This window comes from Bufo gargarizans, chromosome 6, assembly GCF_014858855.1.
Source record: "Bufo gargarizans isolate SCDJY-AF-19 chromosome 6, ASM1485885v1, whole genome shotgun sequence".
Taxonomy (NCBI): domain Eukaryota; kingdom Metazoa; phylum Chordata; class Amphibia; order Anura; family Bufonidae; genus Bufo; species Bufo gargarizans.
Window position 1 is genome coordinate 248391324 of NC_058085.1, and position 26276 is coordinate 248417599.

A 26276-nucleotide genomic window follows, 5' to 3' on the forward strand; every position below is an offset into this window, starting at 1 on the left:
ACCTCATTGCATGCCAGATCGTTTGTCCCAAGATGGAGAATAACATCCACTTCCCTTTCCTGCTTTGCTTGCCTAACAATATTTAGGATCCGTCGTCTATCCCTGCTAGCGGTAGCACCAGGGAGACATCTGACAACACCATTCTCCTCAAACTTCACACCTCTTATGATTGAATCGCCCACCAACAGCTGCTTACTATCAATCCTCACCTTCTCCTTTTTGTCTTTGGTTGCAGTCTTACATACTTTAGGCATGGGAGATGATTGTTTCTCACCCACTGTGCTTGAGCCATCCTCCATGTTGCTCTTGCACTCTGAAAGTGCTGCAAATGAATTATGGAGAGCCACAGACTGTGGGACATGCCTTCTATTCACAACTCTCAGTCTACCAGAACCTACAGTAACCCATCTTACATTTCTAGGGGGCCTCTGTGGCAGTGGCATTGCAATGTTCTCAGCCTGAGTTTGTTTAGTGGTTAATTTAAAAATCTCATATTTCAAAAAGGTAATTTCCTGCTGCATTATGGAGAGCTGTCTACAGATCAGACAGTATCCAAACCTCTGAAGAGTGGAACCTGAAATAAAAGCATAACAATTCCTGCACAGAACCAGGTCTGCCATTGTAAAGAGGGGAAAGATTTTAAACAAACAAATCTTACTTGTTTAGATTGTATCCACCTCCAGATTACCTCCTGAGTATCTCCTGAATATCTCCAATGCACTTAGACAAGCAGCACTTGAATTAGTGAATGCCGCTCCTATGATAGGACCTGCCCTCCAACATTAGGTAGGAACACAAAGCATTATAAATCAGTATAATGCAGTTGGCCCATGTCATAGGAGCAGCCTTCAGGACAGGAAATCTCTGACACACAGATAGGGATGAGTGAACTTGTGTCTTTAAGTTCGGGGTATCTAAGAATTCCGTTATGGATTCCACTACCACGGACCATAACTCAGAGGGTATTTCTCGCTCGTGTGAAAGTGGCCTATGATAGTGAACAACAGTGCAGGAGACCTCGGCTCTGGTTCCCCACCGCAGTGCTCAACCATATCAACAGCCTGAAGATGACAGTACAGTTGATTGCATTTGATTAGGCTCCCTGGACAAAACATCCAGGGCTTGGTCTGACAGGGGGTGCCCTGGTCTCTGGGGTCCCACAAATATACATCATTATAAAGACCGACACTGACCGTACAACGACCAGGGAGTATCGTCCACCGTTGCCAAGAGGTATATCCTCTACACATTTGTACGCTACTACAGGATAACCGGGGCTTTGGCGCTGTAAACTGCAGTGGACTATCAGGTGAGCACAGGATAATTATTTAACATTTAGAGGGGTTACACATGTTTTAGTTACATATGACATGACATAAAAATCTCCTTGCTTTACACACAGCAAGCACTTCAATACCACCAAACAAGAACCTTCCTAGCTGCGCATGCGCACTGATGAGCGTGCGTTCTAAACAAAGCAGTGTAATCTCGCGATGCTTTGCCCGGCCTCAACATGTCGGACTGCACGTGTTTACGGGCGGAAGTGCGCGTTTCTACCTACTTCCGGTTTCCGCTGCTCATCGGTACAGCACCATGGAAGCGACAGAGTAAGTGACTTGGGAGTAGAATCCAAAGCCATCAGTGCGTTGTGACGGTGTGATGGCTGCCGAGCGGGGGGAGGTGAACGGGGATGATATGGGGCTGGTGCAGGACAGCAGATGCCACATAGAGGAGCGTGAGCCTTCTGTGAGAGTAGGATTACCTGTGACAACTCCTAGAGGAGACGGGACCCCTCATCTCTGCATGTTGGCATAACAGATGGCAGCAAGTGTTTGCCCCATAGCCTTGTTATTACGTGTGTAGGCCACCTTGAAGAGGGGGCCTGCTCAGGACCCCCACAGTGGGGAGCTGCTGTCACAGAGCCATATGTCCTGCCTCATGTACACGTCTGATCTGTATTTTTGTGGATCTCACAAGGACCTATTCATTTATATGGGTCTGAAAAATCCGGGCATGGCTGATGTCCTCCGCTTGCTGTCTGCATCCTTGTGGCCTTTCTGTTCTTCAGACAAGAATGGGTATTTCTGACATGTACACAGCCGGTATCCGTATTTTGCGGATCTGCGAACAGCAAAACCGTTACGGACGTGGGCATGAGGGCTTAAACAGTCGGGCACTCAGTGCTGACCTCGTTACCTGTGTTGCCTATGACACATAATGATATACCCTTAAAGGGGCTGTCTGGGTTCAGAGCTGAACCCGGACATACCTCCATTTTCACCCAGGCGCAGGGCATCAGGAGGGCTGTCCGGGTTCAGCTCTGAAGCTAGACAACCCCTTTAAACCAGACAACTCAGGGGGTCCTGCAGTAATAAAGAATAGATGATTAGTTACCTGACAGATCCATCACCGGCAGGTCTCTGTTTTCCTGGCTGCAGCAGTGACATCACGTGACTACTGCAGCCAATCTGTAGCCTCAGAGGTGCACTGAAGAGGCCAATGATTGGCTGTAGCAATCACATGTTGTCGATACGACATCACTGCTGCTGCCAAGTAAGCGGAGCCCTGCCGGGAGAAACTGAGCTGTGACGACGCAGGATCTTTGGTAACGGATCATGTATTCTGTATAAAAAGTTGATCCCTTGAGTTCTCTAGTTTTGCTCTTGAAACTGGACAACCCCTTTAAGGGTTTGCCTTTTCAGTCTTTTGTCCATGTGTTCCATTAGAGCAGGGATCAGCAACCTACGGCACGCCAGCTGCTGTGAAACTACAACTCCCAGCGTGCACACTTGTTTGGTTTTAACTACCATAGAAGTGAAATGAGCGTTCTGGGAGTTGTAGTTTCAGAACAGCTGGAGTGCCCCTGTATGATCCAGAATGGTGGGCCGCTTATCTGAAGAGACATCCACTATAGTACATGTTAACCGGCTAAACATATGGCTGATAGGCATCCACGGGGGTGTTACATCTTGTGGCTACACTTCAGACGGGATGTGTGAACCCACATCCAGAGGGGGGAAACCTGTCTCGCAGCTGAGCATCTGTTACAATGTATCCAGTCTAGACAAATACCTGAGTAACATGGTCTGGGCATCAGACTGATACATTGTAGCAAACTGTCAGGACAGGCAAGAGCGTCCTGCAGGGTTTCTGAAGAATACTTATTACAGAGCAGAGATATTAAAAACCTAGGTGAAAGGGGGTTGTTCAAGAAGGAGAACTTGCCACATGGCCACAGAATAGATGATGCGGGTCTGACTGCTGGGCCCCCACAGATCATAAGGATGAGGGCCCCTGTGTGAATGCAGCAGTGGTGGAGCCTGCGCAGTGCTTCTCCATTCATATCTGCTGGACAGGTGATAAGCTGTCATTCTGTGACAACCCTTCTAAAACAAGGGAACCTCTCGTACAGTGATGGAAGGGGGATTTTCATCTTGGGCGGTGACGGAGTATTGCTAGAATATGTCATGATCATTGGGGATTCAGAGACCCCTGGTGCCCTCCATGATGAAGGGGCAGCTGCATTCAGGTTAATGTGGCAGTGTTGTTATGGAGAAAGTAAGAAATGCAGCTATGGAGGGACAAAGTCTGAAGGATCCTTCCTTTTCATTATTCTAGGGTCCTACGTCTGTGTGACCATGGAAAGCCCCTTTAAAAGTGGGTCTCCGATGTGTGTGTTTCACATTCATTGTCTACAGCAATCTGTAGCAGCATGCCCACAATTATTTAAAGGGGTTGTTCACCCCTGGGGTCCTTTTTTTTTTCTTCTCTCTTTAAACTGTAGATTTTTAATAATACAGAAAAAATGAAGAGCATACAGTGGTACAACATTGCTCGTGTAGTCACTCTGCAGACCATCGAAATGGAGAAAAGGCACCGAAACAGCAATACAGATCCCATAGCTATACCCAATGATGTAACACAGAACACTCAAGACAAGGGATAAGACAACTGACAAAATGCAAGAGGAAAGGAACAGATGAGGGGGAGTAAGAGCAGGGGTGGTAGGGGAGGGGGAGAGACCACTAGTGGGATGTCAAGTAGGTATCCCAGGGTAGCCAGATCGCTTGGAATTGTTCCTCGGCGTTGTTAAGTGTTGCCGTGAGACATTCATTCCATGGACCTGAAGTCATGGACCCTGGCCAGAAGCATGGACTTGGTGGGAGGGGTAGTCTGTTTCCAGAATTTGTCGATCAAGGTTTTGGCTGCAGTACATAGGGAGAGGAACAGCCTGCGGGAGTACTTGTTTAACCCCGGAGGTGGTAAGTTGAGTAGGTAAACCTTTGGGTCTAGCGATACAGGGAATCCAAAAAGGGAATGAGTCACACCCCTCACTTCTTCCCAAAATGGAGTGATACTGGAGAACGTCCCAAAAATATGGTACAAAGAACCCACGTTGTTCAAGCACCGCCAGCAGACAGACTGAACAGTGGGGTTTATGGAATGTAGGAGTGCAGGGGTATGGTACCAGTGTATTAGCAGCTTATACTGGGTCTCCTTATATGTGGTGCAAATAGAGGACTGGGCTGCCCTAATCCATACAGTCTGCCAGGCACTGAGAGAAAGAGGCGATCCGAGGGTGTTAGCCCATTTATCCATGCATGCATGATGAAGAATCTCATCCTCCGCCAATGTGGCCAAAAGGCGGTAGATGAGAGAAATCAGACCTCTCGTCCCGATTCCTAGTTGGCAAAGAAGCTCAAATGGGGTAGGGAGTGACACCTTAAAGGGAACCTCTCACCGGGATTTTGTGTATAGAGCTGAGGACTGGGGTTGCTAGATGGCCGCTGGCACATCCGCAATACCCAGTCCCCATAGCTCTGTGTGCTTTTATTGTGTAAAAAAAAATGATTTGATACATATGCAAATTAATCTGAGATGAGTCCTGTACGTGAGATGAGTCAAAGACAGGACTCATCTCGGGTTAATTTGCATATGTATCAAATCATATATATATTTTTTTTTACACAATAAAAGCACAGAGAGCTATGGGGACTAGGTATTGCGGATATGCTAGCAGCCCATGTCCTCAGCTCTATACACAAAATCCTGATGACAGGTTCCCTTTAAGCGATCCAAAAGTAGTGCTCACACAATGACTAACCTGGAGGTAGTGGAGTTTCTCCATCGTCGGTACTTTCGATTGCTCCTGAAGCTGCGTAAAGGGCCTAAGCGTCAGAGTAGAAGAGTCTACAATGTCCGCCAGGTGGAAGAGACCCAACGATGACCAGACCTGGACCTTCGGAGCGGTTAAGCTGGAGGGAATAGCTGGGTTGTAAAGCAAAGAGATCCTAGAGGAGTGGTGGTAGGCTAAGGCAAATCGACTGTGGCAGGTGTCCCATATGTGTTTGGTAAAGGCCATAGGCCCCAGGTGGTGGTGGGGGGGCACTACTACGGAGGTCCGCTGCCATAGCAGGGTGTTAGGATGAACCGGGGCAATCTAGAGCTTTTCAACTTTTACCCATTTTGGTGTGTGCCTGTTGGGACGCCCCAAAATGGAATAACACGTAAATGAGAAGCCCAGTAATAGTGCATAATATTAGGTCAAACATGACCTTGCGGGGGATGCGGTGTTGTTTACCTTGCCATATGAAGTCGAGAATGGCCTGTTGGAGGAGGCGTAGTTAAACTTCTGACACTGGGATTCGTACTGGGAGGGTCTCAAAGTAGTAAAGCAGTTTTGGGAGGAGGGATATCTTCACCGCTGCTATGCGGCCTAGCAGTGATATGTATGGGGTTTCCATTTATCAAGGAGGGATTTGAGCTCTCGAAAGAGGGGAGGGAAGTTACTAGTGTACAGGGAGGCATACGTAGGGGTTATATAAACCCCCAGGTACTTCAGTGTGGTATCTGACCATCGATAAGGAAAGTTGCTTAGGAGCAGTGTTAGGTCACAGGTGGGTATAAGGACAGGTAGGGCCTCTCTTAGAAGTAGTGACCTTATATCCTGAGAGGGCTCCGTAATGTGATAAGCCTGTTTGTAGGTTAGGTAGTGTGATGTGGGGATTGGTCAGGGTGAGGAGGACGTTGTTCGCGTAAAGGGAGATCTTGAATTCCTTATCCTGAACTTTATGTCCCTGGATGTCGGGGTTCAGTCGTGTGTGTGTGCTGCAAGGGGTTCTATACACAGCTAAAAATAAACAGTGAAAGTGGACAACCCTGACAAGTACCATTAGAGATGTTAAACGGAGTGGAGGAGCAGAAGGGCAACTTGACAAGTACCGAAGGGGCAGAGTAGAGGCTGAGAATGGCTTGTAGAAGGGGTCCTGCGATACCGAAGGATCGGAGGGTTTCGAATAGGAAAGACCAGTCGAGCCGGTCAAAGGCCTTCTTTGCGATAAGACTCAAAATTACTGTGGGGGTCATGGTGCGAGTCGCCACGTCAATCAAATTAATAACCCGGTGAGCGTTATCTCCACCCTGTCGATAGGGGATAAACCCCACCTGGTTGGACCAGGGTGGGGAGCCACACATTCAGACGAGCAGCGAGAATTTGAGTTAAAATTTTAAGGTCTGCATTAAGAAGGGCGATCGGTCTATAGTTAGCGCAGTCTTGAGGGTCTTACCTGTCTTGTGGATGACTACAATGTGGGATGACAGCATGGACGACTGGATTGGGGAGCCCAGTAGAAACAAGTTGAATAAGGCCAGGAGGTGGGGGGAGAGTTCCGATCGAAACGTCTTGTAGTACAGGTCTGTGAACCCATTCTCGGGTCCTTTTCTGCAGACCCCTCAGAGTGGCTGTGGCTGTACCTGCGGTGGGAATCATACTTGCCTGATCCCCGTTGCTGGGTTCCTGCTCCATACCTCCTCCTTAGGTGCTCCAGGTCTCTGGTCCTCCTGCTTCAACATCCTATTTGATGCAAGTCACATGGCTGCTGCTGCCAATAATTAGCTGCAGCAGTGACATGTCACACGTGTTGTGACGCATGGGTGACATGTCCTTACCAAGTGACCCGCATCAGACTAGATGTTGATGTTGGGAGACCCAAGACCTGCAGCACCAGATGGGGATTTATAGAGCTGGAACTCGGTGACGGGGATCAGGTAAGTGTGATTACCATCGCGGGTCTGGCCATACTGGGGGGGGGGGGGGGGGAAGGGGAGAGGCAGAAAAGTATGCAACTCTCTCTATTCGAGTCTGTAGGAGTTACGGGAAGGTGCGCTCGCCTTTCCCAGAGAGATGTGGGTCAGGGGTCCCCTGTTCTACTCCACAGAGGTAACTGTTATTTCTGTATGATAGTCTTTAGCAAAATGTATTAGGATTGTGTGAAAAGCTGTCCACCAAAATAACTGACGAGCTGCATTCCCTGCCTTATAAATTCTTATCTTTCTCTTAGACCCCGGAAACTTCCACGTGTCCCCGAGAATCTTCTGAAGAAAAGGAAGAAATATCAGGGTCTTAAGGCAGCGGAGGCCAAGAGAGCTCTAGAGGAAAAGAGAAAGGTACTTGTGCACTACTGCAGTTTTTTCTGGGACCACAGCTAATTTTGCAGAGGGGAATGTTTTAAAATGCATGCAAGAATTCTTTGCTCGCCCGCTCAATCCCGCTGCTTTTCCAGCTCCACCACTTTGGTGCTCCCGTGGTCTGTTTCTGGTGCTGCAACGATGACATACCAGACTACCCCAGGTGACCTGTGATAGGCTGCAGTGGTCACGTGGAGTAGTCGGGTAACACAGGGGGAGATTTATCAGATTCCACCTTTCATTTTCCAATAGAGCTGTGAAAAATGAAAGGTTGAATCTAATTGGTTGCTATAGGCAACTAAGCCAGTTCTACTTTACACCAGTTTGATAAATCTCCACCTTATTTTAGGGGGAAAAAATCCTTCCATTTCCAAACAATCAGAATAACTGCCTGGTTCAACAACCCTTCTCCAGAAATCTGTTGGCTATAACCCGTAATAATATTACAATCCAGAAATACATCCAGGCCCCTCTTGAACTGTTTTAGTGACACCACCTCCTCAGGCAGAGAGTTCCATAGTCTCACTGCTCTTACCGTAAAGAATCCTTTTCTATGTTTGCGTAGAAACCTTCTTTCTTCTAGACCAGGGATCAGCAAACTCCAGCTGTTCTGACACTACTATTCCCAGAATCTTCTGTGGGGTTACAATAACAACCAAGGAAGTGTGCATGCTGGGAGATGAGGAATGCTGATCCCTGCTCTAGACGCAGAGGATGTCCCCTCGCCACAGTCCTTGGGATAAATAGATGATGGGAGAGATCTCTGTACTGACCCCTGAGATATTTATACATAGTTATTAGATCGCCCCTTAGTCTTTTTTTATAAAGTGAATAACCCTCATTTGATAATCTTTCAGGGTACTGTAGTTGCCCCATTCCAGTTATTACCTTAGTTGCCCTCCTCTGAACCCTCTCCAGCTCTGCTATGTCTGCCTTGTTCACAGGAGCCCAGAACTGTACGCAGTACCCCTTGTGTGGTCTGACTAGTGATTTTGTAAGGCTACTTTCACATTCACGTTTGGCACGGATCTGTTATGGATCTGCACAAATGCATCCTGTTCAGATAATACAACCGCATGTATCTTTTCAGAACGGATCCTGTTTGTATTATCTTTAACATAGCCAAAACGGATCCGTCCCCATTGATTTTCATGGTTTGTCAGGATAAATCCGTTTGGCTAAGTTTCGAAAGACGAACACCAAAACTGCCTCCAAAGCGGAATGGAGGTGGAGCGGATCCTTATCCATTCAGAATGCAATAAGGGCGAAACTGATCCGTTTTGGACCGCTTGTGAGACCCCTGAATGGATCTCACAAACGGAAACCAAAACGCTAGTGTGAAAGTAGCCTTAAGTGGTAGGACTATGTTCTCATCATGGGCATCTGTGCCCCTTTTGATGCAACCCATTATCTTATTTGCCTTGGCAGCAGCTGCCTGACACTGGTTTTACAGCTTAGTTTGCTGTTCACTAAAATTCCTAGGTCCTTTTCCATGTCAGTGTTAGGCCTCATGCACACGACCGGTTTGTATTTTGCCGTCTTCGTGTGCGTTCCGCAACTTGAACAGCACGTACAGCCATTGATCTAACTGCCTGTTCTTGCGCAAGACAAGAATAGGACAGTGTATATATATATATATTTTATTTTTTTTACAGGACCACACAACGGAGCAACGGATGCGGACAGCACACGGAGTGCTGTCCGCATCTTTTGCGGCCCCATTGAAGTGAATGGGTCCGCATCCGAGCCGCCAAAACTGCGGCTCGGATGCGGACCAAAACAATGGCCGTGTGCATGAGGCCTTACCCAGTGTTTTACCACTTAGTATGTACTGGTGACTTGCATTATTCCTACCCATGTACATAACCTTACATTTGTCAGTGTTAAACCTCATCTGCCACTTATCTGCCCAAGCCTCGAATCTATCCAGATCCATTTGTAGCAGAATACTGTCCACTTCAGTGTTACTTACTTTACACAGCTTAGTGTCATCTGCAAAAAAAAATATTTTACTGTCCAAGCCTTCTACAAGATCATTAATAAATATATTGAAGAGAATAGGGCCCAATACTGACCCCAGGTACAAAACTTTTCTCAGTTTTCCTTTAAAGTGATTGTTTACCTCTTTTCTACAGACCCAGCAGCTTGGGCGAACCCATGGTGGTAATCATACTTGCCTGTTCCCAGTCGGTGTGTTCTGACTCAGTCGCTGCCCCGCCAGCTCTGCATGTTCCGGGCAGTGGTTTAGCGTGGGTTGTCAGCTCCTAGGGCAAGCCAAGTATTGTGCCCCCTAAAACACCCCTTTTTCCGAAGGCAAGTCATTGACTGCAGCGGTCATGTGGCTTGCATCAAATTTAATGTTGATGCAGGGAGACCTGGGACCTGCAGAGCCTACGGGGTTGCAATGGATCTGGAACCCAGTGGCAGGGATAAAGCAAGTATGTTTATCACCGCAGGTCTGGTCTGTAGAAAAAGTCCTTAGTAGTGAACAACCTATTTAAGGGGGTTCTCTGGGCATTAAAACGTATTTAAAATGTTTAAATTCCTAACAAACCCCCCCCCCCCCCCCCTTAAGTTTAAGAGGGTTCTCTGCATATTATATCTAATCAGTAGTTGGTACTAGGGATCGACCGATTATCGGAAGTACTGATATTATCGGCCGATATTCAGGATTTTGTACATTATCGGCATCTTACCTTGCCGATATACCGATAATGCGTATAAAGGGAATACTAGTGAGCGCTTCCATTATGGAAGTGCGCACTAGTATGTGTTGGGAGTGGGGAAGAAGCGCAGCGAGCGCTTCTGATACTCTACCTCCCTGGTCTTCTTTGATAGGGCCCGCGCTGCACTGTCCTGACCCCGTACAGCGTCAGAACGTAGTGCGCGCACTATAACCTGATGCTGAACGCTGCCAGGTGACAGGGGAGCGAGCCGCGGGACCTGGAGATGAAGGAGGCGAAGGAGGGGTCAGGAGTTTATTTTATTAATCTGGTTAATAAAGTCAGTGAGAAGGGGGGATGGTGTGGAAATTGGCATTTGGCACTAGTATATTATAAATGGACTACCGACTAAGGGCTTTATTAATTTATTATTTACATTTATAATATACTAGTGCCAAATGCAAATTTCCACCACCTCAGTGACTACCAACTAATAGTTTATATCTTATAATATATATTATATCGGCCTGGAAGTTCGGTATCTGCTCTAAAAAAAAAATCAATATCGGTCGATCCCTAGTTAGTACTAACCCATCTAAACTTATTGCAGTTTTTTGCGGAAGGGTTGGGATTTTGACATTTTTAAACTTTTTAATCCGCATTTATTTTATTTATTTTTTAAATCTTTTACAGATTCAGCCGGGAAAGCAGATAAAATTTAAACGTCTTGAAAGCTTTGTGAGAGACTCCAGAAGAAAGATGAGAGACGACTGCAGGTTACGCAGAATGCAGATCTATAAGAAGCAGATTCCCAACATTTCCAGCGAGAAGCTCGCCTTTGTAGTGAGAATTACCGAGTACGTTGCCGTAGTGACACATGTTGTGTACGCCTTTGTAGTGAGAATTACCGAGTACGTTGCCGTAGTGACACATGTTGTGTACGCCTTTGTATTGAGAATTACCGAGTACGTTGCCGTGGTGACACGTTGTATACTAGGAAGAGAAGCTGGTTACACCGCCAGTTTTCCAGCTGTCCCTGTTTATCTGGTCTCTGATGGAGGAGGGGGTCGGGGGCTGGCTCTGCCAGGGGGACCTAAGAGAGACTTTATGGGTGACTGGTTGACAATGCAGGTAGCCCCATGACAGCCAGTATGGCTGGTGGCAAGTAACATTTTCTCCTTTGGTTGGTCTTTTCCTGTATTCGATTATCTAGACATGGTCACGTCCGTCTCTTTTTATGTCTGCCTCATGTAGCTTTCCAATCTCTCCCTCACCTCAGCATTCAGGGTGTGAACCAGCACGTGCTCAGAATCATCAAAATCTTTAGACTGGGAAAGATTTTCTCTGGCGTTTTTGTGAAGCTGACCCCAGAATCTTTGAAGATGATACAAGCGATTGAGCCGTACGTGGCATGGGGGTGAGTAGCATTGTGTGTTACCCCCAGGGGTCACTGAGCTTCAAACTAGAATGAAGAAAGATTTATGAATCTAATTGAAAAACCATCTTGGATTTCTTCTGAGTGCAGGAGCGCACAGCGTCATTGGTTGCTATAGATCATACCAGTGTATTACTGTACTGTGGCAGCAGGAAGCGCACGGCGTCATAGCAACCAATGACGCTGTGCGCTCCTGCTCTCAGAAGAAATCCAGGCTGGTATCACACGGTTCCTGTTTCACGGACGTGTGCATGAGGCTTTAACCAATCATTGCTCAGCTTTCCTGCATTATTGTAATCCTGAAAATTGATTGTGCTGTGATTGGCTGCCAATGGGCAACAGATAGTGTTTATTTTTATTTTAGACAGTTTCATAAATCTCCCCCCCCCCCCCCCCCCAGTAGAATGGGAATCCATCGAGATGTTATATTCTGAGAAACTCTACAGCAGGGATGCCTAACCTTTGGCACTCCAGCTGTGGTGAAACTACGACTCTCAGCATGCTCCATTCGTTTCTATGGAGTTCTGAGAGCGGCCAAGCAAGGGGGCATCTTAGGAGTTGTAGTTTTACCACAGCTGGAGTGCCGGAGGTTAGCCATCACAGCCCTACAGTATCTTAAGCCGGGCTGGATAAAAACTAGTCGCCATGGTAAAGCCCTGGTAAACTGGTTTTGCCCACTGAACTTTTGGCAACTTAGTGCTTCCTCCTGGTGCCTCAATGTCCATGTCGTCTTGAGAAGCAGTCAGACCACTCAGGCAGTGCAGAAAAAGGCATGTAGCTGGTATATATAGTGGGCTGCTTCCTTCCAGCAGAGGGCACACTGGCATTAGAGAAGGGACTTCTAGGAGTAGTGGTGGACTGTTAGGAAGCTGTTACAGTCTCTTGAGGAAGAGGGAAGTTAGTGCCCCTGTGACTATTAGGGGTGGAAAGAAAGCCTTATGTGACTAGCATTTAAATAAAAGATGGGACAGCAGCTTTTTTAAAGGGGTTTTCCGGTAAGGACCTACCTCAAAGATCCAGAACCACCACTCACGGCTCTGTTTACCTGGCTGCAGCGGTCACATATTGTCGATGTAACGTCGACATTGCAACTGGTAACTAGAGCCTGGCCGGAGGAACCAGAGTGGCAGTGCAGTATCTGTGAGGTAGGTCCTTACCTATTATTTTGGCCGTATTATAGGCGTTCAATTACCCAGTGAAAGAAGTGGTGTGGGGCACAGTTTTTAGATAGTCACATGGGCCACATTGTGGCAGAATGGCGGTTGTGGTTTTGTCATGTTGCCTTTAGGGCTGTTTCACACGAGCGGATGCCGTGCGTCGCATCCGCTCCGTGAAAGACAGCCAAAACCCGATGCAGACTTCAGAGGCACGGAGCATTAACATGACTGATAATGCTCCGTGCCTCTCTGTGATCTCTTTACTACGAAATCACAGTGACAACTGTGATTTCGTAGTAAAGAGATCACAGAGAGGCACGGAGCATTATCAGTCATGTTAATGCTCCGTGCCTCTGAAGTCTGCATCGGGTTTTGGCTGTCTTTCACGGAGCGGATGCGACGCACGGCATCCGCTCGTGTGAAACAGCCCTTATGGTGCAGATCTCTGCTGCATCATTACTGCCGTGTGTGGATGGACCTTGCATAATGAGGCGATGGATAAGTTATACTGTCCCATGACAAACACTTATGTGCAGGATGGGGATAAGCGTCTGTGTGAGGGGCTGACTGCTGGGCCCTCCATCAATCACAAGATAGGGGGCCCTGTGTTCTCCCATTTAGAGTGTGTGTGCACTGCTGCTCCATTCTATTCTATGGGACTGCTGGCGATTGCCGTGTTCTTGGCAGTGCATATATGACTGCCTTCACATTCAAACACTGGAACACCTAGCCCCATTGTCATGATTGTCAGGAGCACCAGGGAATACGTGTTTGTCATGTGACAACCCCTTTAACAAGGGAGGGAGTAGCAATTTAGTGTAAATACCAGAGAGGGCTCTGGTCTATCTACTGGAGGGTGGTGTCACGCCTTGAATGATGTGCAGATCTGGCCATACAGCTCAACATTACTGGCTCTTACAGCCGGCTATGGTTTGTTCAGGCTTGCATTACATTAGAGTTTCTATCTAAGGCTACTTTCACACTGGCGTTTCTGGGTCCACTTATGAGATCTGTTTCAGGGCTCTCACAAGCTGCCCAAAACAGATAAGTTCAGCCGCAATGCATTCTGAATGGATAAGGATCCGTTCAGAATGCATCAGTTTGCCTCCAGTTCCACTCTGTAGGCGGACACCAAAATGCTGATTGCAGCGGTTTGGTGTCCGCCTGACTATGCGGAGCCAAGCGGAGCCGTCCTGACACAATGCAAGTCAATGGGGACGGACCCGGTTTCACTGACACAATATGGTGCAATTGAAAACTGATCCGTCCCCCAATGACTTTCATTGTAAGTGAGGACGGATCAGTTTTGACTTAGCCTTTTTTTTTTTTATGAATAATGCAAACGGATCCGTTCTGAACGGATGCAAGTGTTTGCATTATGAGTGTGGATCCGTCTATGCAGATACAAGACGGATCCGTACCGAATGCAGGTGTGAAAGTAGCCTAATTCATTATTTTGCATATTGTATAATAAGTGGAAATGCACATCAAATTGGTATCCTAAAGACATGTGAGGAGATGATATTGACTTCTGATGTCAGGCCACCGCTCAGATTTTAGACAGAAATAAAGGCATTTGTATTTTTTAATGTAATTCCTTTAATCTAGCACAAATGGCGCATAAGTGCTAGATTACCAGATGGCCCTAGAGAAGTGTACGGAGCTCACTGGCAGGAGGAAAGCCTGCTATAAACTCTAATACATAATCTCATACTATCACTTTCTGATCAGAGGAGTTTCCCATTCAGTTCTCTCAGATGTAATTTCTTTAAATATATTTACTTTATATTATTAGTATTTGACCCAGTTATTATTTTGCAGTATCCCAAACTTGAAATCTGTACGAGAACTCATCTTAAAACGTGGACAAGGAATGGTGAAAGGCAAAAAGATGCCTCTAACGGACAACAATATGATAGAAGAGCAGTTGGGTAAGTGTCTTGTTTTCGTAATACATATGATTGTTTAAGGCATTGTCTTTGGACAGACCTCTATTGCCTATTACTAAGATGTCTGATCAGCAGGGGGTCTACTTTTGTGATGCTAAAATGAAGAGGTTCTAGGAAAGCCCTATGCCACCACTTCTGTGGGCACGCTGTTTTCATGCAGCTACGTGTCCTGCTATTGACTATAGTGGACCAGTCATGTGGTATAAATGAGATGAGGTGGCTTGGGACTTCCTAGCACTGCTACAACTGCTTTCTAGAGTTTCAGCTCTCGGTCTGCTGCTGATCAGCCGTTGGTGGTATATTTACAGCAGTGTCAGTTCTGATAAAGAAAAACTATCGGCCAGCATTTTCAAAACTGTGTATTTGCAGTCTATTAAAGTTAAAGAGGTAGTGATGTTTGCCAAATTTACATCTTAACCACCTCCGGACTGCCTAACGCAGATGTGCGTTCCGGAGGTGGCAGCCCTGCGCACAGTCACGCATATATGCGTCATCTCGCGAGACGCGAGATTTCCTGTGAACGCGCACACACAGGCGCGCGCGCTCACAGGAACGGAAGGTAAGCGAGTGGATCTCCAGCCTGCCAGCGGCGATCGCTCGCTGGCAGGCTGGAGATCCGAATTTTTTAACCCCTAACAGGTATATTAGACGCTGTTTTCATAACAGCGTCTAATATACCTCCTACCTGGTCCTCTGGTGGTCCCTTTTGTTAGGATCGACCACCAGAGGACTCGGGTAGGTCAGTACAGTCGCACCAAACACCACACTACACTACACCCCCCCCCCCCCCCCCCCGTCACTTATAAACCCCTGATCACCCATGATCACCCCATATAAACTCCCTGATCACCCCCCTGTCATTGATCACCGCCCTGTCATTGATCACCCCCCCCTGTCAGGCTCCGTTCAGACGTCCGTATGATTTTTACGGATCCACGGATACATGGATCGGATCCGCAAAACGCATACGGACGTCTAAATGGAGCCTTACAGGGGGGTGATCAATGACAGGCGGGTGATCACCCATATACACTCCCTGATCACCCCCCTGTAAGGCTCCATTCAGACGTCCGCATGATTTTTACGGATCCATGGATACATGGATCGGATTCGCAAAACACATGCGGACGTCTGAATGGAGCCTTACAGGGGGTGATCAATGACAGGTGGGTGATCACCCATATACACTCCCTGATCACCCCCCTGTCATTGATCACCCCCCTGTAAGGCTCCATTCAGACGTCCGCATGTGTTTTGTGGATCCGATCCATGGATCCGTAAAAAATCATGCGGATGTCTGAATGGAGCCTTACAGGGGGGGTGATCAGTGACAGGGGGGTGATCACCCTGATCACCCCCTGTCATTGATAACCCCCCTGTAAGGCTCCATTCAGACGTCCGCATGTGTTTTGTGGATCCGATCCATGTATCCATGGATCCGTAAAAATCATGCGGATGTCTGAATGGAGCCTTACAGGGGGGGTGATCAGTGACAGGGGGGTGATCACCCTGATCACTCCCTGTCATTGATAACCCCCCTGTAAGGCTCCATTCAGATGTCCGCATGTGTTTTGCGGATCCGATCCATGGATCCGTAAAAATTATACGGACGTCTGAATGGAGCCTTACCAGGGGGGTGATCAATGACAGGGGGGTGATCAGGGAGTCTATATGGGTGATCACCCCCCTGTCATTGATCACCCCCCTGTCATTGATCACCCCCCCCCCTGGTAAGGCTCCATTCAGACATTTTTTTTGGCACAAGTTAGCGGCAATTTTTTGTTTGTTTTTGTTTTTTCTTACAAAGTCTCATATTCTACTAACTTGTGTCAAAAAATAAAATCTCCCATGAACTCACCATACCCCTCACGGAATCCAAATGCGTAAACATTTTTAGACATTTATATTCCAGACTTCTTCTCACGCTTTAGGGCCCCTAAAAAGCCAGGGCAGTATAAATACCCCACATGTGACCCCATTTCGGAAAGAAGACACCCCAAGGTATTCGCTGAGGGGCATATTGAGTCCATGAAAGATAGAAATTTTTGTCCTAAGTTAGCGGAAAGTGAGACTTTGTGAGAAAAAAACAAAAAAAAATCAATTTCCGCTAACTTATGCAAAAAATAAAAAATTTCTAGGAACTCGCCAGGCCCCTCATTGAATACCTTGGGGTGTCTTCTTTCCAAAGTGGGGTCACATGTGGGGTATTTATACTGCCCTGGCTTTTTAGGGGCCCGAAAGTGTGAGAAGAAGTCTGGGATCCAAATGTCTAAAAATGCCCTCCTAAAAGGAATTTGGGCCCCTTTGCGCATCTAGGCTGCAAAAAAGTGTCACACATCTGGTATCGCCGTACTCAGGAGAAGTTGGGCAATGTGTTTTGGGGTGTCATTTTACATATACCCATGCTGGGTGAGAAAAATATCTTGGTCAAATGCCAACTTTGTATAAAAAAATAGGAAAAGTTGTCTTTTGCCAAGATATTTCTCTCACCCAGCATGGTTATATGTAAAATGGCACCCCAAAACACATTCCCCAACTTCTCCTGAGTACGGCGATACCAGATGTGTGACACTTTTTTGCAGCCAAGGTGGGCAAAGGGGCACATTTTCCAAAGTGCACCTTTCGGATTTCACCGGTCATTTTTTACACATTTCGATTGCAAGGTAGTTCTCACACATTTGGGCCCCTAAATTGCCAGGGCAGTATAACTACCCCACAAGTGACCCCATTTTGGAAAGAAGACACCCCAAGGTATTCCGTGAGGGGCATGGCGAGTTCCTAGAATGTTTTATTTTTTTGTCGCAAGTTAGTGGAATATGAGACTTTGTAAGAAAAAAATAAAAATAAAAAATCATCATCATTTTCCGCTAACTTGTGACAAAAAATAAAATGTTCTATGAACTCACTATGCCCATCAGCGAATACCTTCGGGTGTCTACTTTCCGAAATGGGGTCATTTGTGGGGTTTTTCTACTGTCTGGGCATTGTAGAACCTCAGGAATCATGACAGGTGCTCAGAAAGTCAGAGCTGCTTCAAAAAGGCGGAAATTCACATTTTTGTACCATAGTTTGTAAACGCTATAACTTTTACCCAAACCATTTTTTTTTATCAAAGACATGTAGAACTATAAATTTAGCGAAAAATTTATATATGGATGTCGTTTTTTTTTTGCAAAATTTTACAGCTGAAAGTGAAAAATGTCATTTTTTTGCAAAAAATCGTTACATTTCGATTAATAACAAAAAAAGTAAAAATGTCAGCAGCAATAAAATACCACCAAATGAAAGCTCCATTAGTGAGAAGAAAAGGAGGTAAAATTCATTTGGGTGGTAAGTTGCATGACCGAGCGATAAACGGTGAAAGGAGTGTAGTGCCGAAGTGTAAAAAGTGCTCTGGTCATGAAGGGGGTTTCAGCTAGCGGGGTTGAAGTGGTTAAAGAAACCAATTTTATGGGTGATAGAGCGCCTACCTTAGCGCAATGGAAACAACTGTTATACCATATGAGAACATGGTATATAAGAATAGAGGCTGTACGCCCAAGTTTCAAAAGGTGTGGGGGATATGGTGTGCATCTCCAAGAACTGCTTATTCAGTCCAAAGGCTAACCGAAGCTTTAAGAGCAGAACAAGTTTGACAGTCATAAAGTTTGATAGGTGGGAGGCAGAGGGTCATTGTGAAATAGACAAACCTCGATTTGTGAATAATCTTTAAGTTGTCACTGTGATTTTGTAGTAAAGAGGTCACAGAGAGGCACGGAGCATTATCAGTCATGTTAATGCTCCGTGCCTCTGCAGTCTGCATCGGGTCTTGGCACTCTTTCACGGAGCGGATGTCACGCACGGCATCCGCTCGTGTGAAACAGCCCTAACAGTTTTTCTAGTTGTGTGACTGGTACTTTCACTTTGTGCCAGTCGTCTAATAACACTTATCTAACGTTCTTATCAATAAGATAAGGATTGACCTTTGTTGTGTTTATAAGGTCTGAGAGCAGAGATGAGGAGCCCTTCAGCTCCTCAACTGACAGAGCAGAGAGAAAATTCAGGTCCTACTAGAAGAGCATCTCAGCTCAGTACAGAGAAAAGTACTACATATTTTCTAATGAAGACCAATTAATAAAATGATTTTATGCTCATGAGTAGAATCCACTAATTAAAAAAAATTTATTGTATTGGAGCAGTTAGGATTTAAAAGTAAGGGCAGCAGAAAACTGACAGTTTTCCTTTAAGACCACTCCCATGACCAGCTATCAGTGGCTTACAGCCATCTATGTATACACACTTATACAGGGAGTGCATCAATCACTGATATCACCTCCCCAGTGTACAACTAAAGTCAGAAATAATAGAAATTTGAATATATAAATTCAAGTTTTACGGAATCATTTCCCAATCGGCTCAGCTCCTCCTGGTTGCACCAAAATTTGCACCATTTTCACTTAACCCTTTCAGGACCAAGCCATTTTTCACCTTTCTGCCCAGGCCATTTTTAGCAAATCTGACATCTGTCACTTTGTGGTAATAACTTTAAAACGCATTTACTTATCCAGGCCATTCTGAGATTGTTTTCTCGTCTTATATTGTACTTAATAACAGTGGTAAAATTGAGTAAAATTTATTTTTATTTATAAAAAAAAAACCAAATATACAAAAAATTTGGAAAAATAATTTTATAATAGTAATAACTCCAAAAAATAGTTATTACTTTACGTTCTCCATATATCTACTTTGGATCATTTTGTGAATTCAATTTTATTTTTTGGGGACGTTAGAAGGCTTAGAAGTTTAGATGGAAATCTTGAAACAATTTTCATAAAATTTCCAAACCCTACTTTTTGAGGACCAGTTCAGGTCTGAAGTCACTTTGTGAGGCTTACATAATAGAAACCACCCAAAATGACCTCATTTTAGAAACAACCCCCTCAAGGTATTCAAAACTGATTTTACAAACTTTGTTTACCCTTTAGGTGTTCCACAAGACTTAATGAAAAATGGAGATGTAATTTCAGAATTTCACTTTTTGGGCAGATTTTCCATTTTAATAATTTTTTTTCCCACTAACAAAGCAAGAGTTAACAGCCAAACAAAATTCAATATTTATGGCCCTGATTCTGTAGTTTACAGAAACACCCCATATGTAGTTGTAAACTGCTGTACGGGAACGCGGCAGGCCGTAGAAGGAAAGGAACACCATATGGCTTTTGGAAGGCAGATATCACTGGATTAATTTTAAAGGATAACTGTCATACTTAGACCCTAATTTCAATTTTCATATATGTAGTTACTAATAACATGATATTCCAGAATCAGTTACTATTAGACTGACTTACCCCATATTTAATAAGATTCAGCCCTTAGCAACCAGTCTGCATAAAACTGCAATTTCACGATTCAGTTAAGATGGCCGCCGCTGCTCTCACCCCGAGGCTAATCCCGCCTGCGCTCACTAGCCAGTAACAATAGCCCCCAAAAGTGTCAGTAACCAGAGCCCTCCCCCCTAAAGGGTTAATCTCCTGCAGCACAAAGGGGTCCTCTTACCACATGTTGCTTTCATTTATACACTGAGCAGACAGCAGATCTCCCTTCCCTGGTCTGCGCTGCTTCAACTCTACTTCTCCAGCTCTGCTGAGTGAGGGAGCGTCTGCCAAGCGCAGGGACAGGGAGAAGTGCACACAGCCCAGGCACTGTTATCAGCTGCTGGGGAGGACCTGGCTTTCATCATTTACTTACAGTCCCTGGCTGTCAGTAATCTGACCTTGTGCGCTGCGTGCTTCTGCGTCCTCCGTCCTTTAACAGATAGACGGACTATGCCTAGCAACCCTATTTTAAGCAGAGGTAAAAGCAGGCAGTACAGGGAACAAAATTGTGGAATTAAGGGGTAATTGAATACACAGTGAAAAGTTGAAATAGGGCCACCAAGGAGATATTAATCACCACAATCCAATACTCCAAAAATAAAAATGACAGTTATCCTTCACACATGTGAAGTTCCCCTGATGCACCCCTAGAGTAGAAACTCCAAAAAAATGACATAATTTTGGAAACTACGGGATAAGGTGGCAGTTTTGTTGGTACTATTTTAGGGTACATATCATTTTTGGTTGCTCTATATTACACTTAAAATTTGTTTTACACAATAACAGCATTTTTTATAAAAAAAAAAAATCCTATTTCAGTGTCTCCATAATCTGAGAGCCCTATTTTTATTGTTTGTATTTTTTGGGCGATTGTCTTATGTAGGGTCTCATTTTTTTGCAGGATAAGATGACTGGCACTATTTTGGGGTGCATATGACTTTTTGATCACTTGCTATTACACTTTTTGTGATGTAAAGTGACAAAAAATGGCTTTTTTGACGCTTTTTTTATTTTTTACGGTGTTCAAGGGGTTAGTTCATGTGGTATTTTTATAGATCAGGTTGTTACGAATGCGGCGATACCTAATGTCTACTTTTTATTTATTTATATTTTTTTACATTTAACATAATAAAAGCATTATTGAAACAAAAAAAAATCATGTTTTAGTGTCTCCATAGTCTGAGATCCAAAGTTTTATTTTTTGGCCGATTGTCTTAGGTAGGGGCTCATTTTTGTGGGATGATGTGACTGTGTGGTTCTATTTTCACCCGAGAGGTGGTTAGGTCATGTGACATTTTTATAGAGCCGGTCGATACGGAAGCGGCGATGCCTAATATGTCTACTTTTTTTTTTTCTCTTTTTTTTTTTTTAAATTTACTTTTAAAAAGACGCTTTTTACTTTTTTCCACTTTATTTTTTTTGTCCCACTCTGGGACTTCAACTTTTGGGGGTCTGATCCCCTTTACAATGCACCACAATACCTCTGTATTGTGATGCATTGGTTGTAAGTATATATCTCACAGGCTCTCCCGGAAGGCAGCCACGATGGCTGCGTCCTCCCTGTACGGATATCGCACGTGCCGCAGTCCGCGCTGACCGTGGTCGTGCAGGAGTTAATGCATCGTGATTTCACCAATGCCGGCGCATACAGCAGGGTTCCGGCTATCAGTGCGTATCGGGCGGGCGCAGCTCCTGCACCAGCCCGATCAGTACGGCGCTGGGCATTAAGGGGTTAAAGGGGTAACTATTAGATCGGTGGAGGTCCTAGGTCCTTCTAGGACCCCCAGCAATCATGAGAACTGGGATCCCTACCCCCTGCAGCCCCCCTGAAATGAACGGAGCAGCCACTCCATTCATTTTTTTTTATGGGCATTTCGAGGATAGCAGAGTACAGCGCTCTGCATAAATGTAGCTTAACCCCCTCTACCCTGGGCTAGTTTTCACTTTTCTGCCCAGGCCATTTTTTGCAAATCTGACGTGTCAACTTTATGACGGTCATAAATTTCTGTGAATATATATCACCTTTATTTATGAAAAAAAAATTTACAATTTGTTTTTAAAAAATTTCCATTTCTCTGCTTTTAAAACAGAAAGTGATACCTCATAAAATATTTATTACTCAACATTCCCCATATGTCTACTTTATGTTTGCGGCATTTAATTTTTTTAGGACGTTAGAAGGCTTTAGAAGCAAGTCTTGAAATTTTTACGAAAATTTCCAAAACCCACTTTTTAAGGACCAGTTCAGGTCTGAAGTCACTTTGTGGGGCTCTCACCCGCCACAAATCCCTTCTATGCCGCGGTCAACGCTGATCATGGCATAGAAGGGGTTAATCCGCTATCATTGACTTGTACAGCGATGCCATATACAGCAGGAGCCCATGCTATCAAGGACTGCTGGGCCCCTGCAGTGATGGGCGCGCACCGCTTCGGTGCCCGCCTGATCACCATGATGTAATAGTACGTCAAAATGCGTGAACGCAACTGCTGCCATGACATACTATTACGTTATATGTCGGGAAGGGGTTAAATTACGCCTCTTTGGAGACTACTCACTTACATTTTCCAAACTTCGTGACTGGTTACAAGTTTTACCCTAACACATGTTGCAGTTCATTACAAAAACTGGCAGAAACTGCTTGTAAAGGTGTGTTAATGACTCTAAGTATTGACCTTTATTTTCCTCCTGTCTTAGGGCAATTTGGAATCATCTGCTTAGAAGATGTGATTCATGACCTATATTCAGCAGGAAGCAACTTTACAGCTGTAAATAAGTTCCTGTGCCCCTTCCAGTTGTCTATAGCCCGTCACGCAGGCATTAACAGGAAAGGTTATCTCACTGAAGTTGGCGATCCTGGAAACCGAGGTGTTGGCATTAACCAGCTTATACGAAAGCTCAACTAAAGGTAAGAAGTTGGCCAGCAATCTGAACGTGAATGCCCCCTGCTCTGCCATTCTGTGCTGATTTAATTTCCTCATTGTTTTCCCCTCATAACAGTTGGAGCTCTATTTTTCTGATACCAGAACGCCAAATGCTGTTCTTAGGACTGGAGTAAATTAGTCCTTACGGCATACTGTTTTACTATTCATGTGTAAGGCTCTATTCACATCGGTGTTGGGGGCTTTGTTAGGAGCCTTCATTGCAGATTCCTTCAGCATGTTGCGCTATTCTGTAAAAAATTTGAATCCCTTTGAAAACCTAACTGACCTCATTATAGACAATGGAGTCCATCCGGCCTTGTTAGTTTATGTGCTGGATCGGGCACATCTGTTATTTTCGTAGTCCAGCAGAACCAAGAAGTCTGGTGTGAGCCCATCCTAAGCTATAGGCAGTAAGCTCCCCTTAATGGGAGAAATTAGTCATTACAGAATATTGGTCCTAATTAGGTGAAAAACGGTGGTCAGTGGAAACATTCATTTAAAGGGAGTCTGCTCCCTCCCTAAAGCACTATTAAATATGTATATGTACTATAGCTGACATTAAAGATGTTGTGCAAGAATTGAGTGTTTTGGGCAAACCATCCCGGAACTCAAAAGTGAAGCTGATTTACCTGTTCCCGGTGCTGGCTCCCTGCTCCTTCTCCAAGCTTGTGATGCTCTGCTGCGCTCCCTTGCTGAAAACTCCGCCTGCAGCCAATCACTGACCACGGCAGTGGCAGACTCCTCAGACAGACATCGTGAGAAATCTTCACATCACACAAGGGGATCAATGGGACATGGGTTCTTGAAAAAACTAAATGTTCTTGCACAACCCCTTTTAACTCTGGATCACTACTTTGTGTATACTGACCCCAACCCCTCTATTCACCTGCAGTGCTACTGGAAAACAGAGAAGTGAAACAATGAGAGGACTCCCTGAGCGCAAGTTTGTGGCAGCACAGTAGGAGGGCGTATACACATATAAAGTAGAGATGCAGAGTCAGTGTATGCTATACTGTTCATGTAGTACTGCAGTTAATGGTGCTTGATGGAGAGAATTTGGTTAACTTGGTAGAGGGAACTATGTGAACCCTTTATAGAGGACATGTCACCGCTCCTAACATTGCTGTTTTAATAGCTATATGCTTTCCCCCATGTAATAACAATTCTGGAACATCTATTCCTATGGCTGTATATTGTACCACTCCTTTATTATTTCTACTAGAAGTTATGAATTAACTGATAGCAGTCTGCAGTAAGGGTACAGAGGGGTGGTAAGCAGTTTTGGGGGGGGGGGGGGGGGGTGTACCTGCACAGTCTGACTCAGTCAGTGCTGCCATTTTCAGACTGTGCAGGCACACTCCCCCAACTGGTTACCACCCCTCTGTACCCTAACTGCAGACTGCTAGCAGAATTAACAAAGGAATGGTACAACATAGAGCCATAAGTTGCCCCATGTGTTCTATGTCAATTTTGGGAGTATACAGTGTTTTCCCATTTGTAATTTTTCTTATTTTTCAGGCTCTCCTCACACGTTTGGCTCACCAGTGCCCTTTGAAGTGACTTTCAGTGATTTATTGGAACATCGATAGTTCTACAGGTATTCATTCAGATGCTTCTTGAGCACAGCGGATTGCTACATGAAGACTTGTAAGCCATGGAGCGGCAGGACCCCCCAACTCTTCTGGACATCTGACTTGTGACGCCTTCAAACTTTATCTGTCAGAGTAAATGTACATTACCTGTAAAGAATTTGACATTTTACCTGGACTCATGCGGCCATGGACTATGGTAAAGGAGTACTTTCATAGTGTATATAACATTATGTCTGCCTGATTCACATGGTATCAGGAACTTTCTTGATTTATTTTTTATTTTTATGTAAATTAAAGTTTATATTATACCTCTATTTGGACTGGTGTTTTTAGAGTGAATAAAAAAAATTACATCCTTTTCTGAGAGTCACACTTTTCCAGCTATTTTGCAATAATATACTTTACCACCGACTTGGCACATTCATTGCAGATTTTCAATAAAGGACCAGCACAGAATATACATTATTAGACTTGGGGCTCATTCAGACGGTCGTATGCCGTCCCCAAAAATGCAGATCCGTTTTTTCCCTGGCGCCTCAACAACGGCACTCCAGGAGGGTGTCCCCACCTCCCCAGGACAGGAAACAACGTAGAAGCTCAGACTTAAAAGGCCCCCTCCCCACCTCCAGTTTGTTTCCTGTCCTCGGGATCGCGTGGAAGCCGCTCCTGCTACGCCAAGGGTTCATCGCGCACTGCCTGGATAACTTGCCCCATCCGGGAGGGCCGTGCAGAGGTCGGGGGTTGACCGGTCCTGTTCCTTCAGCATAAGTCCTTCAGTGAAGGCAGCCCCGGGCTTCCGTTCCCTGGCTCATTGCGGGAACGAGGGATCGCGCACAGGCCGGAAATTAAGTTGCCAGTTCTCTGCGTCACTTACGGTGGCGGGTGACGTCAGAGGACTGGTGGATATAGGGCTGGGAGCGCAGAGTTTGGCATCCTGCATGGCTGACCGGTGACATGTCGGCTCCTATGGAAGCTCCCGAGTCCCGTAAACCTGTGGATCCTGCTGCCCAGAGCCCGGTAAGCCTCCTTCCTGTCTGATATTGACCCTGCTGGGGGGGGGAAGCACATTACTATTCCCTCACTGGTGTGGTGCTGGTGTTTATAGTGTAGCCATATTACAGAGCCCTGAAAAGATTCAAATATTATCTTACAGGGCAAGGACACCAGCACCAGAAGATATGAGGAGTCATTATCCAAGAAAAGATGTGCAATATGTCGAAAATCCCTGCCCTCTAAATCAAAGAAATCACTATGTCCAAAATGTACGGACAAGATAGTTTCGGAGGAATCGCACTCTTTCCTTGAATCAATCCGAGACATGATTAAGGAAGAGGTTAAATCAGCAATTGACACAAGGCTCCCTCCGTGTTCTCCTCAGCTCTCTACCTCTCAAAGATCTCAGTTGTCGGACTGTCAGCCGGAGCCTGACTCTGAGGAGGAAGTATTATCCCTAGAGGAAACTGAATCCTCTGACGAGGAATCAGGGAGACCCCTTTGTAGAAGATACAGTTAGGACCATAATGAAAATAGAAGAGACTAAGGAGCCTCAGTCCGTGCAGGACAGAATGTTCCAGAGGCTGGGAGAAAAGAAGAGGAAGGTCTTTCCTGTTCATAGTAACATTAAAACGCTGATTAAAAAGGAATGGAAAGATCCTGAGAAAAATTATTTAATCCCTGCCTCCTGTAAAAGGAAATATCCATTTACTGAGGAGGATTCAGTTCTGTGGGACAAGACTC

At 45.3% G+C, this 26276-nt stretch overlaps 1 protein-coding gene across 2 annotated transcripts; it reads left to right on the top strand.

Moving 5' to 3' along the window:
* The first annotated feature begins 1482 nt into the window (after nucleotides 1-1482).
* On the top strand, nucleotides 1483-24853 carry RPL7L1 (ribosomal protein L7 like 1). Of its 2 annotated transcripts, none has more exons than XM_044297682.1 (7): nucleotides 1483-1607; nucleotides 7341-7446; nucleotides 10824-11041; nucleotides 11410-11547; nucleotides 14544-14653; nucleotides 22721-22931; nucleotides 24466-24853. In XM_044297682.1, exons 1-6 carry the CDS (start codon nucleotides 1594-1596, stop codon nucleotides 22927-22929), a joined length of 795 nt encoding a protein of 264 aa, XP_044153617.1. In that variant the 5' UTR covers nucleotides 1483-1593; the 3' UTR covers nucleotides 22930-22931; nucleotides 24466-24853. The 2 variants fall into 2 exon arrangements, with proteins under 2 accessions (XP_044153617.1, XP_044153618.1); XM_044297683.1 differs by having other exon boundaries at nucleotides 1496-1607; nucleotides 10824-10987.
* Nucleotides 24854-26276: the final 1423 nt, after the last annotated feature.

Coding starts and splice junctions, on each gene's coding strand:
- RPL7L1 (XM_044297682.1), top strand. Junction 11,548..14,543: donor GAGCCGTACGTGGCATGGGG/GTGAGTAGCATT, acceptor ATTATTTTGCAG/TATCCCAAACTTGAAATCTG. Junction 14,654..22,720: donor TATGATAGAAGAGCAGTTGG/GTAAGTGTCTTG, acceptor CTCCTGTCTTAG/GGCAATTTGGAATCATCTGC.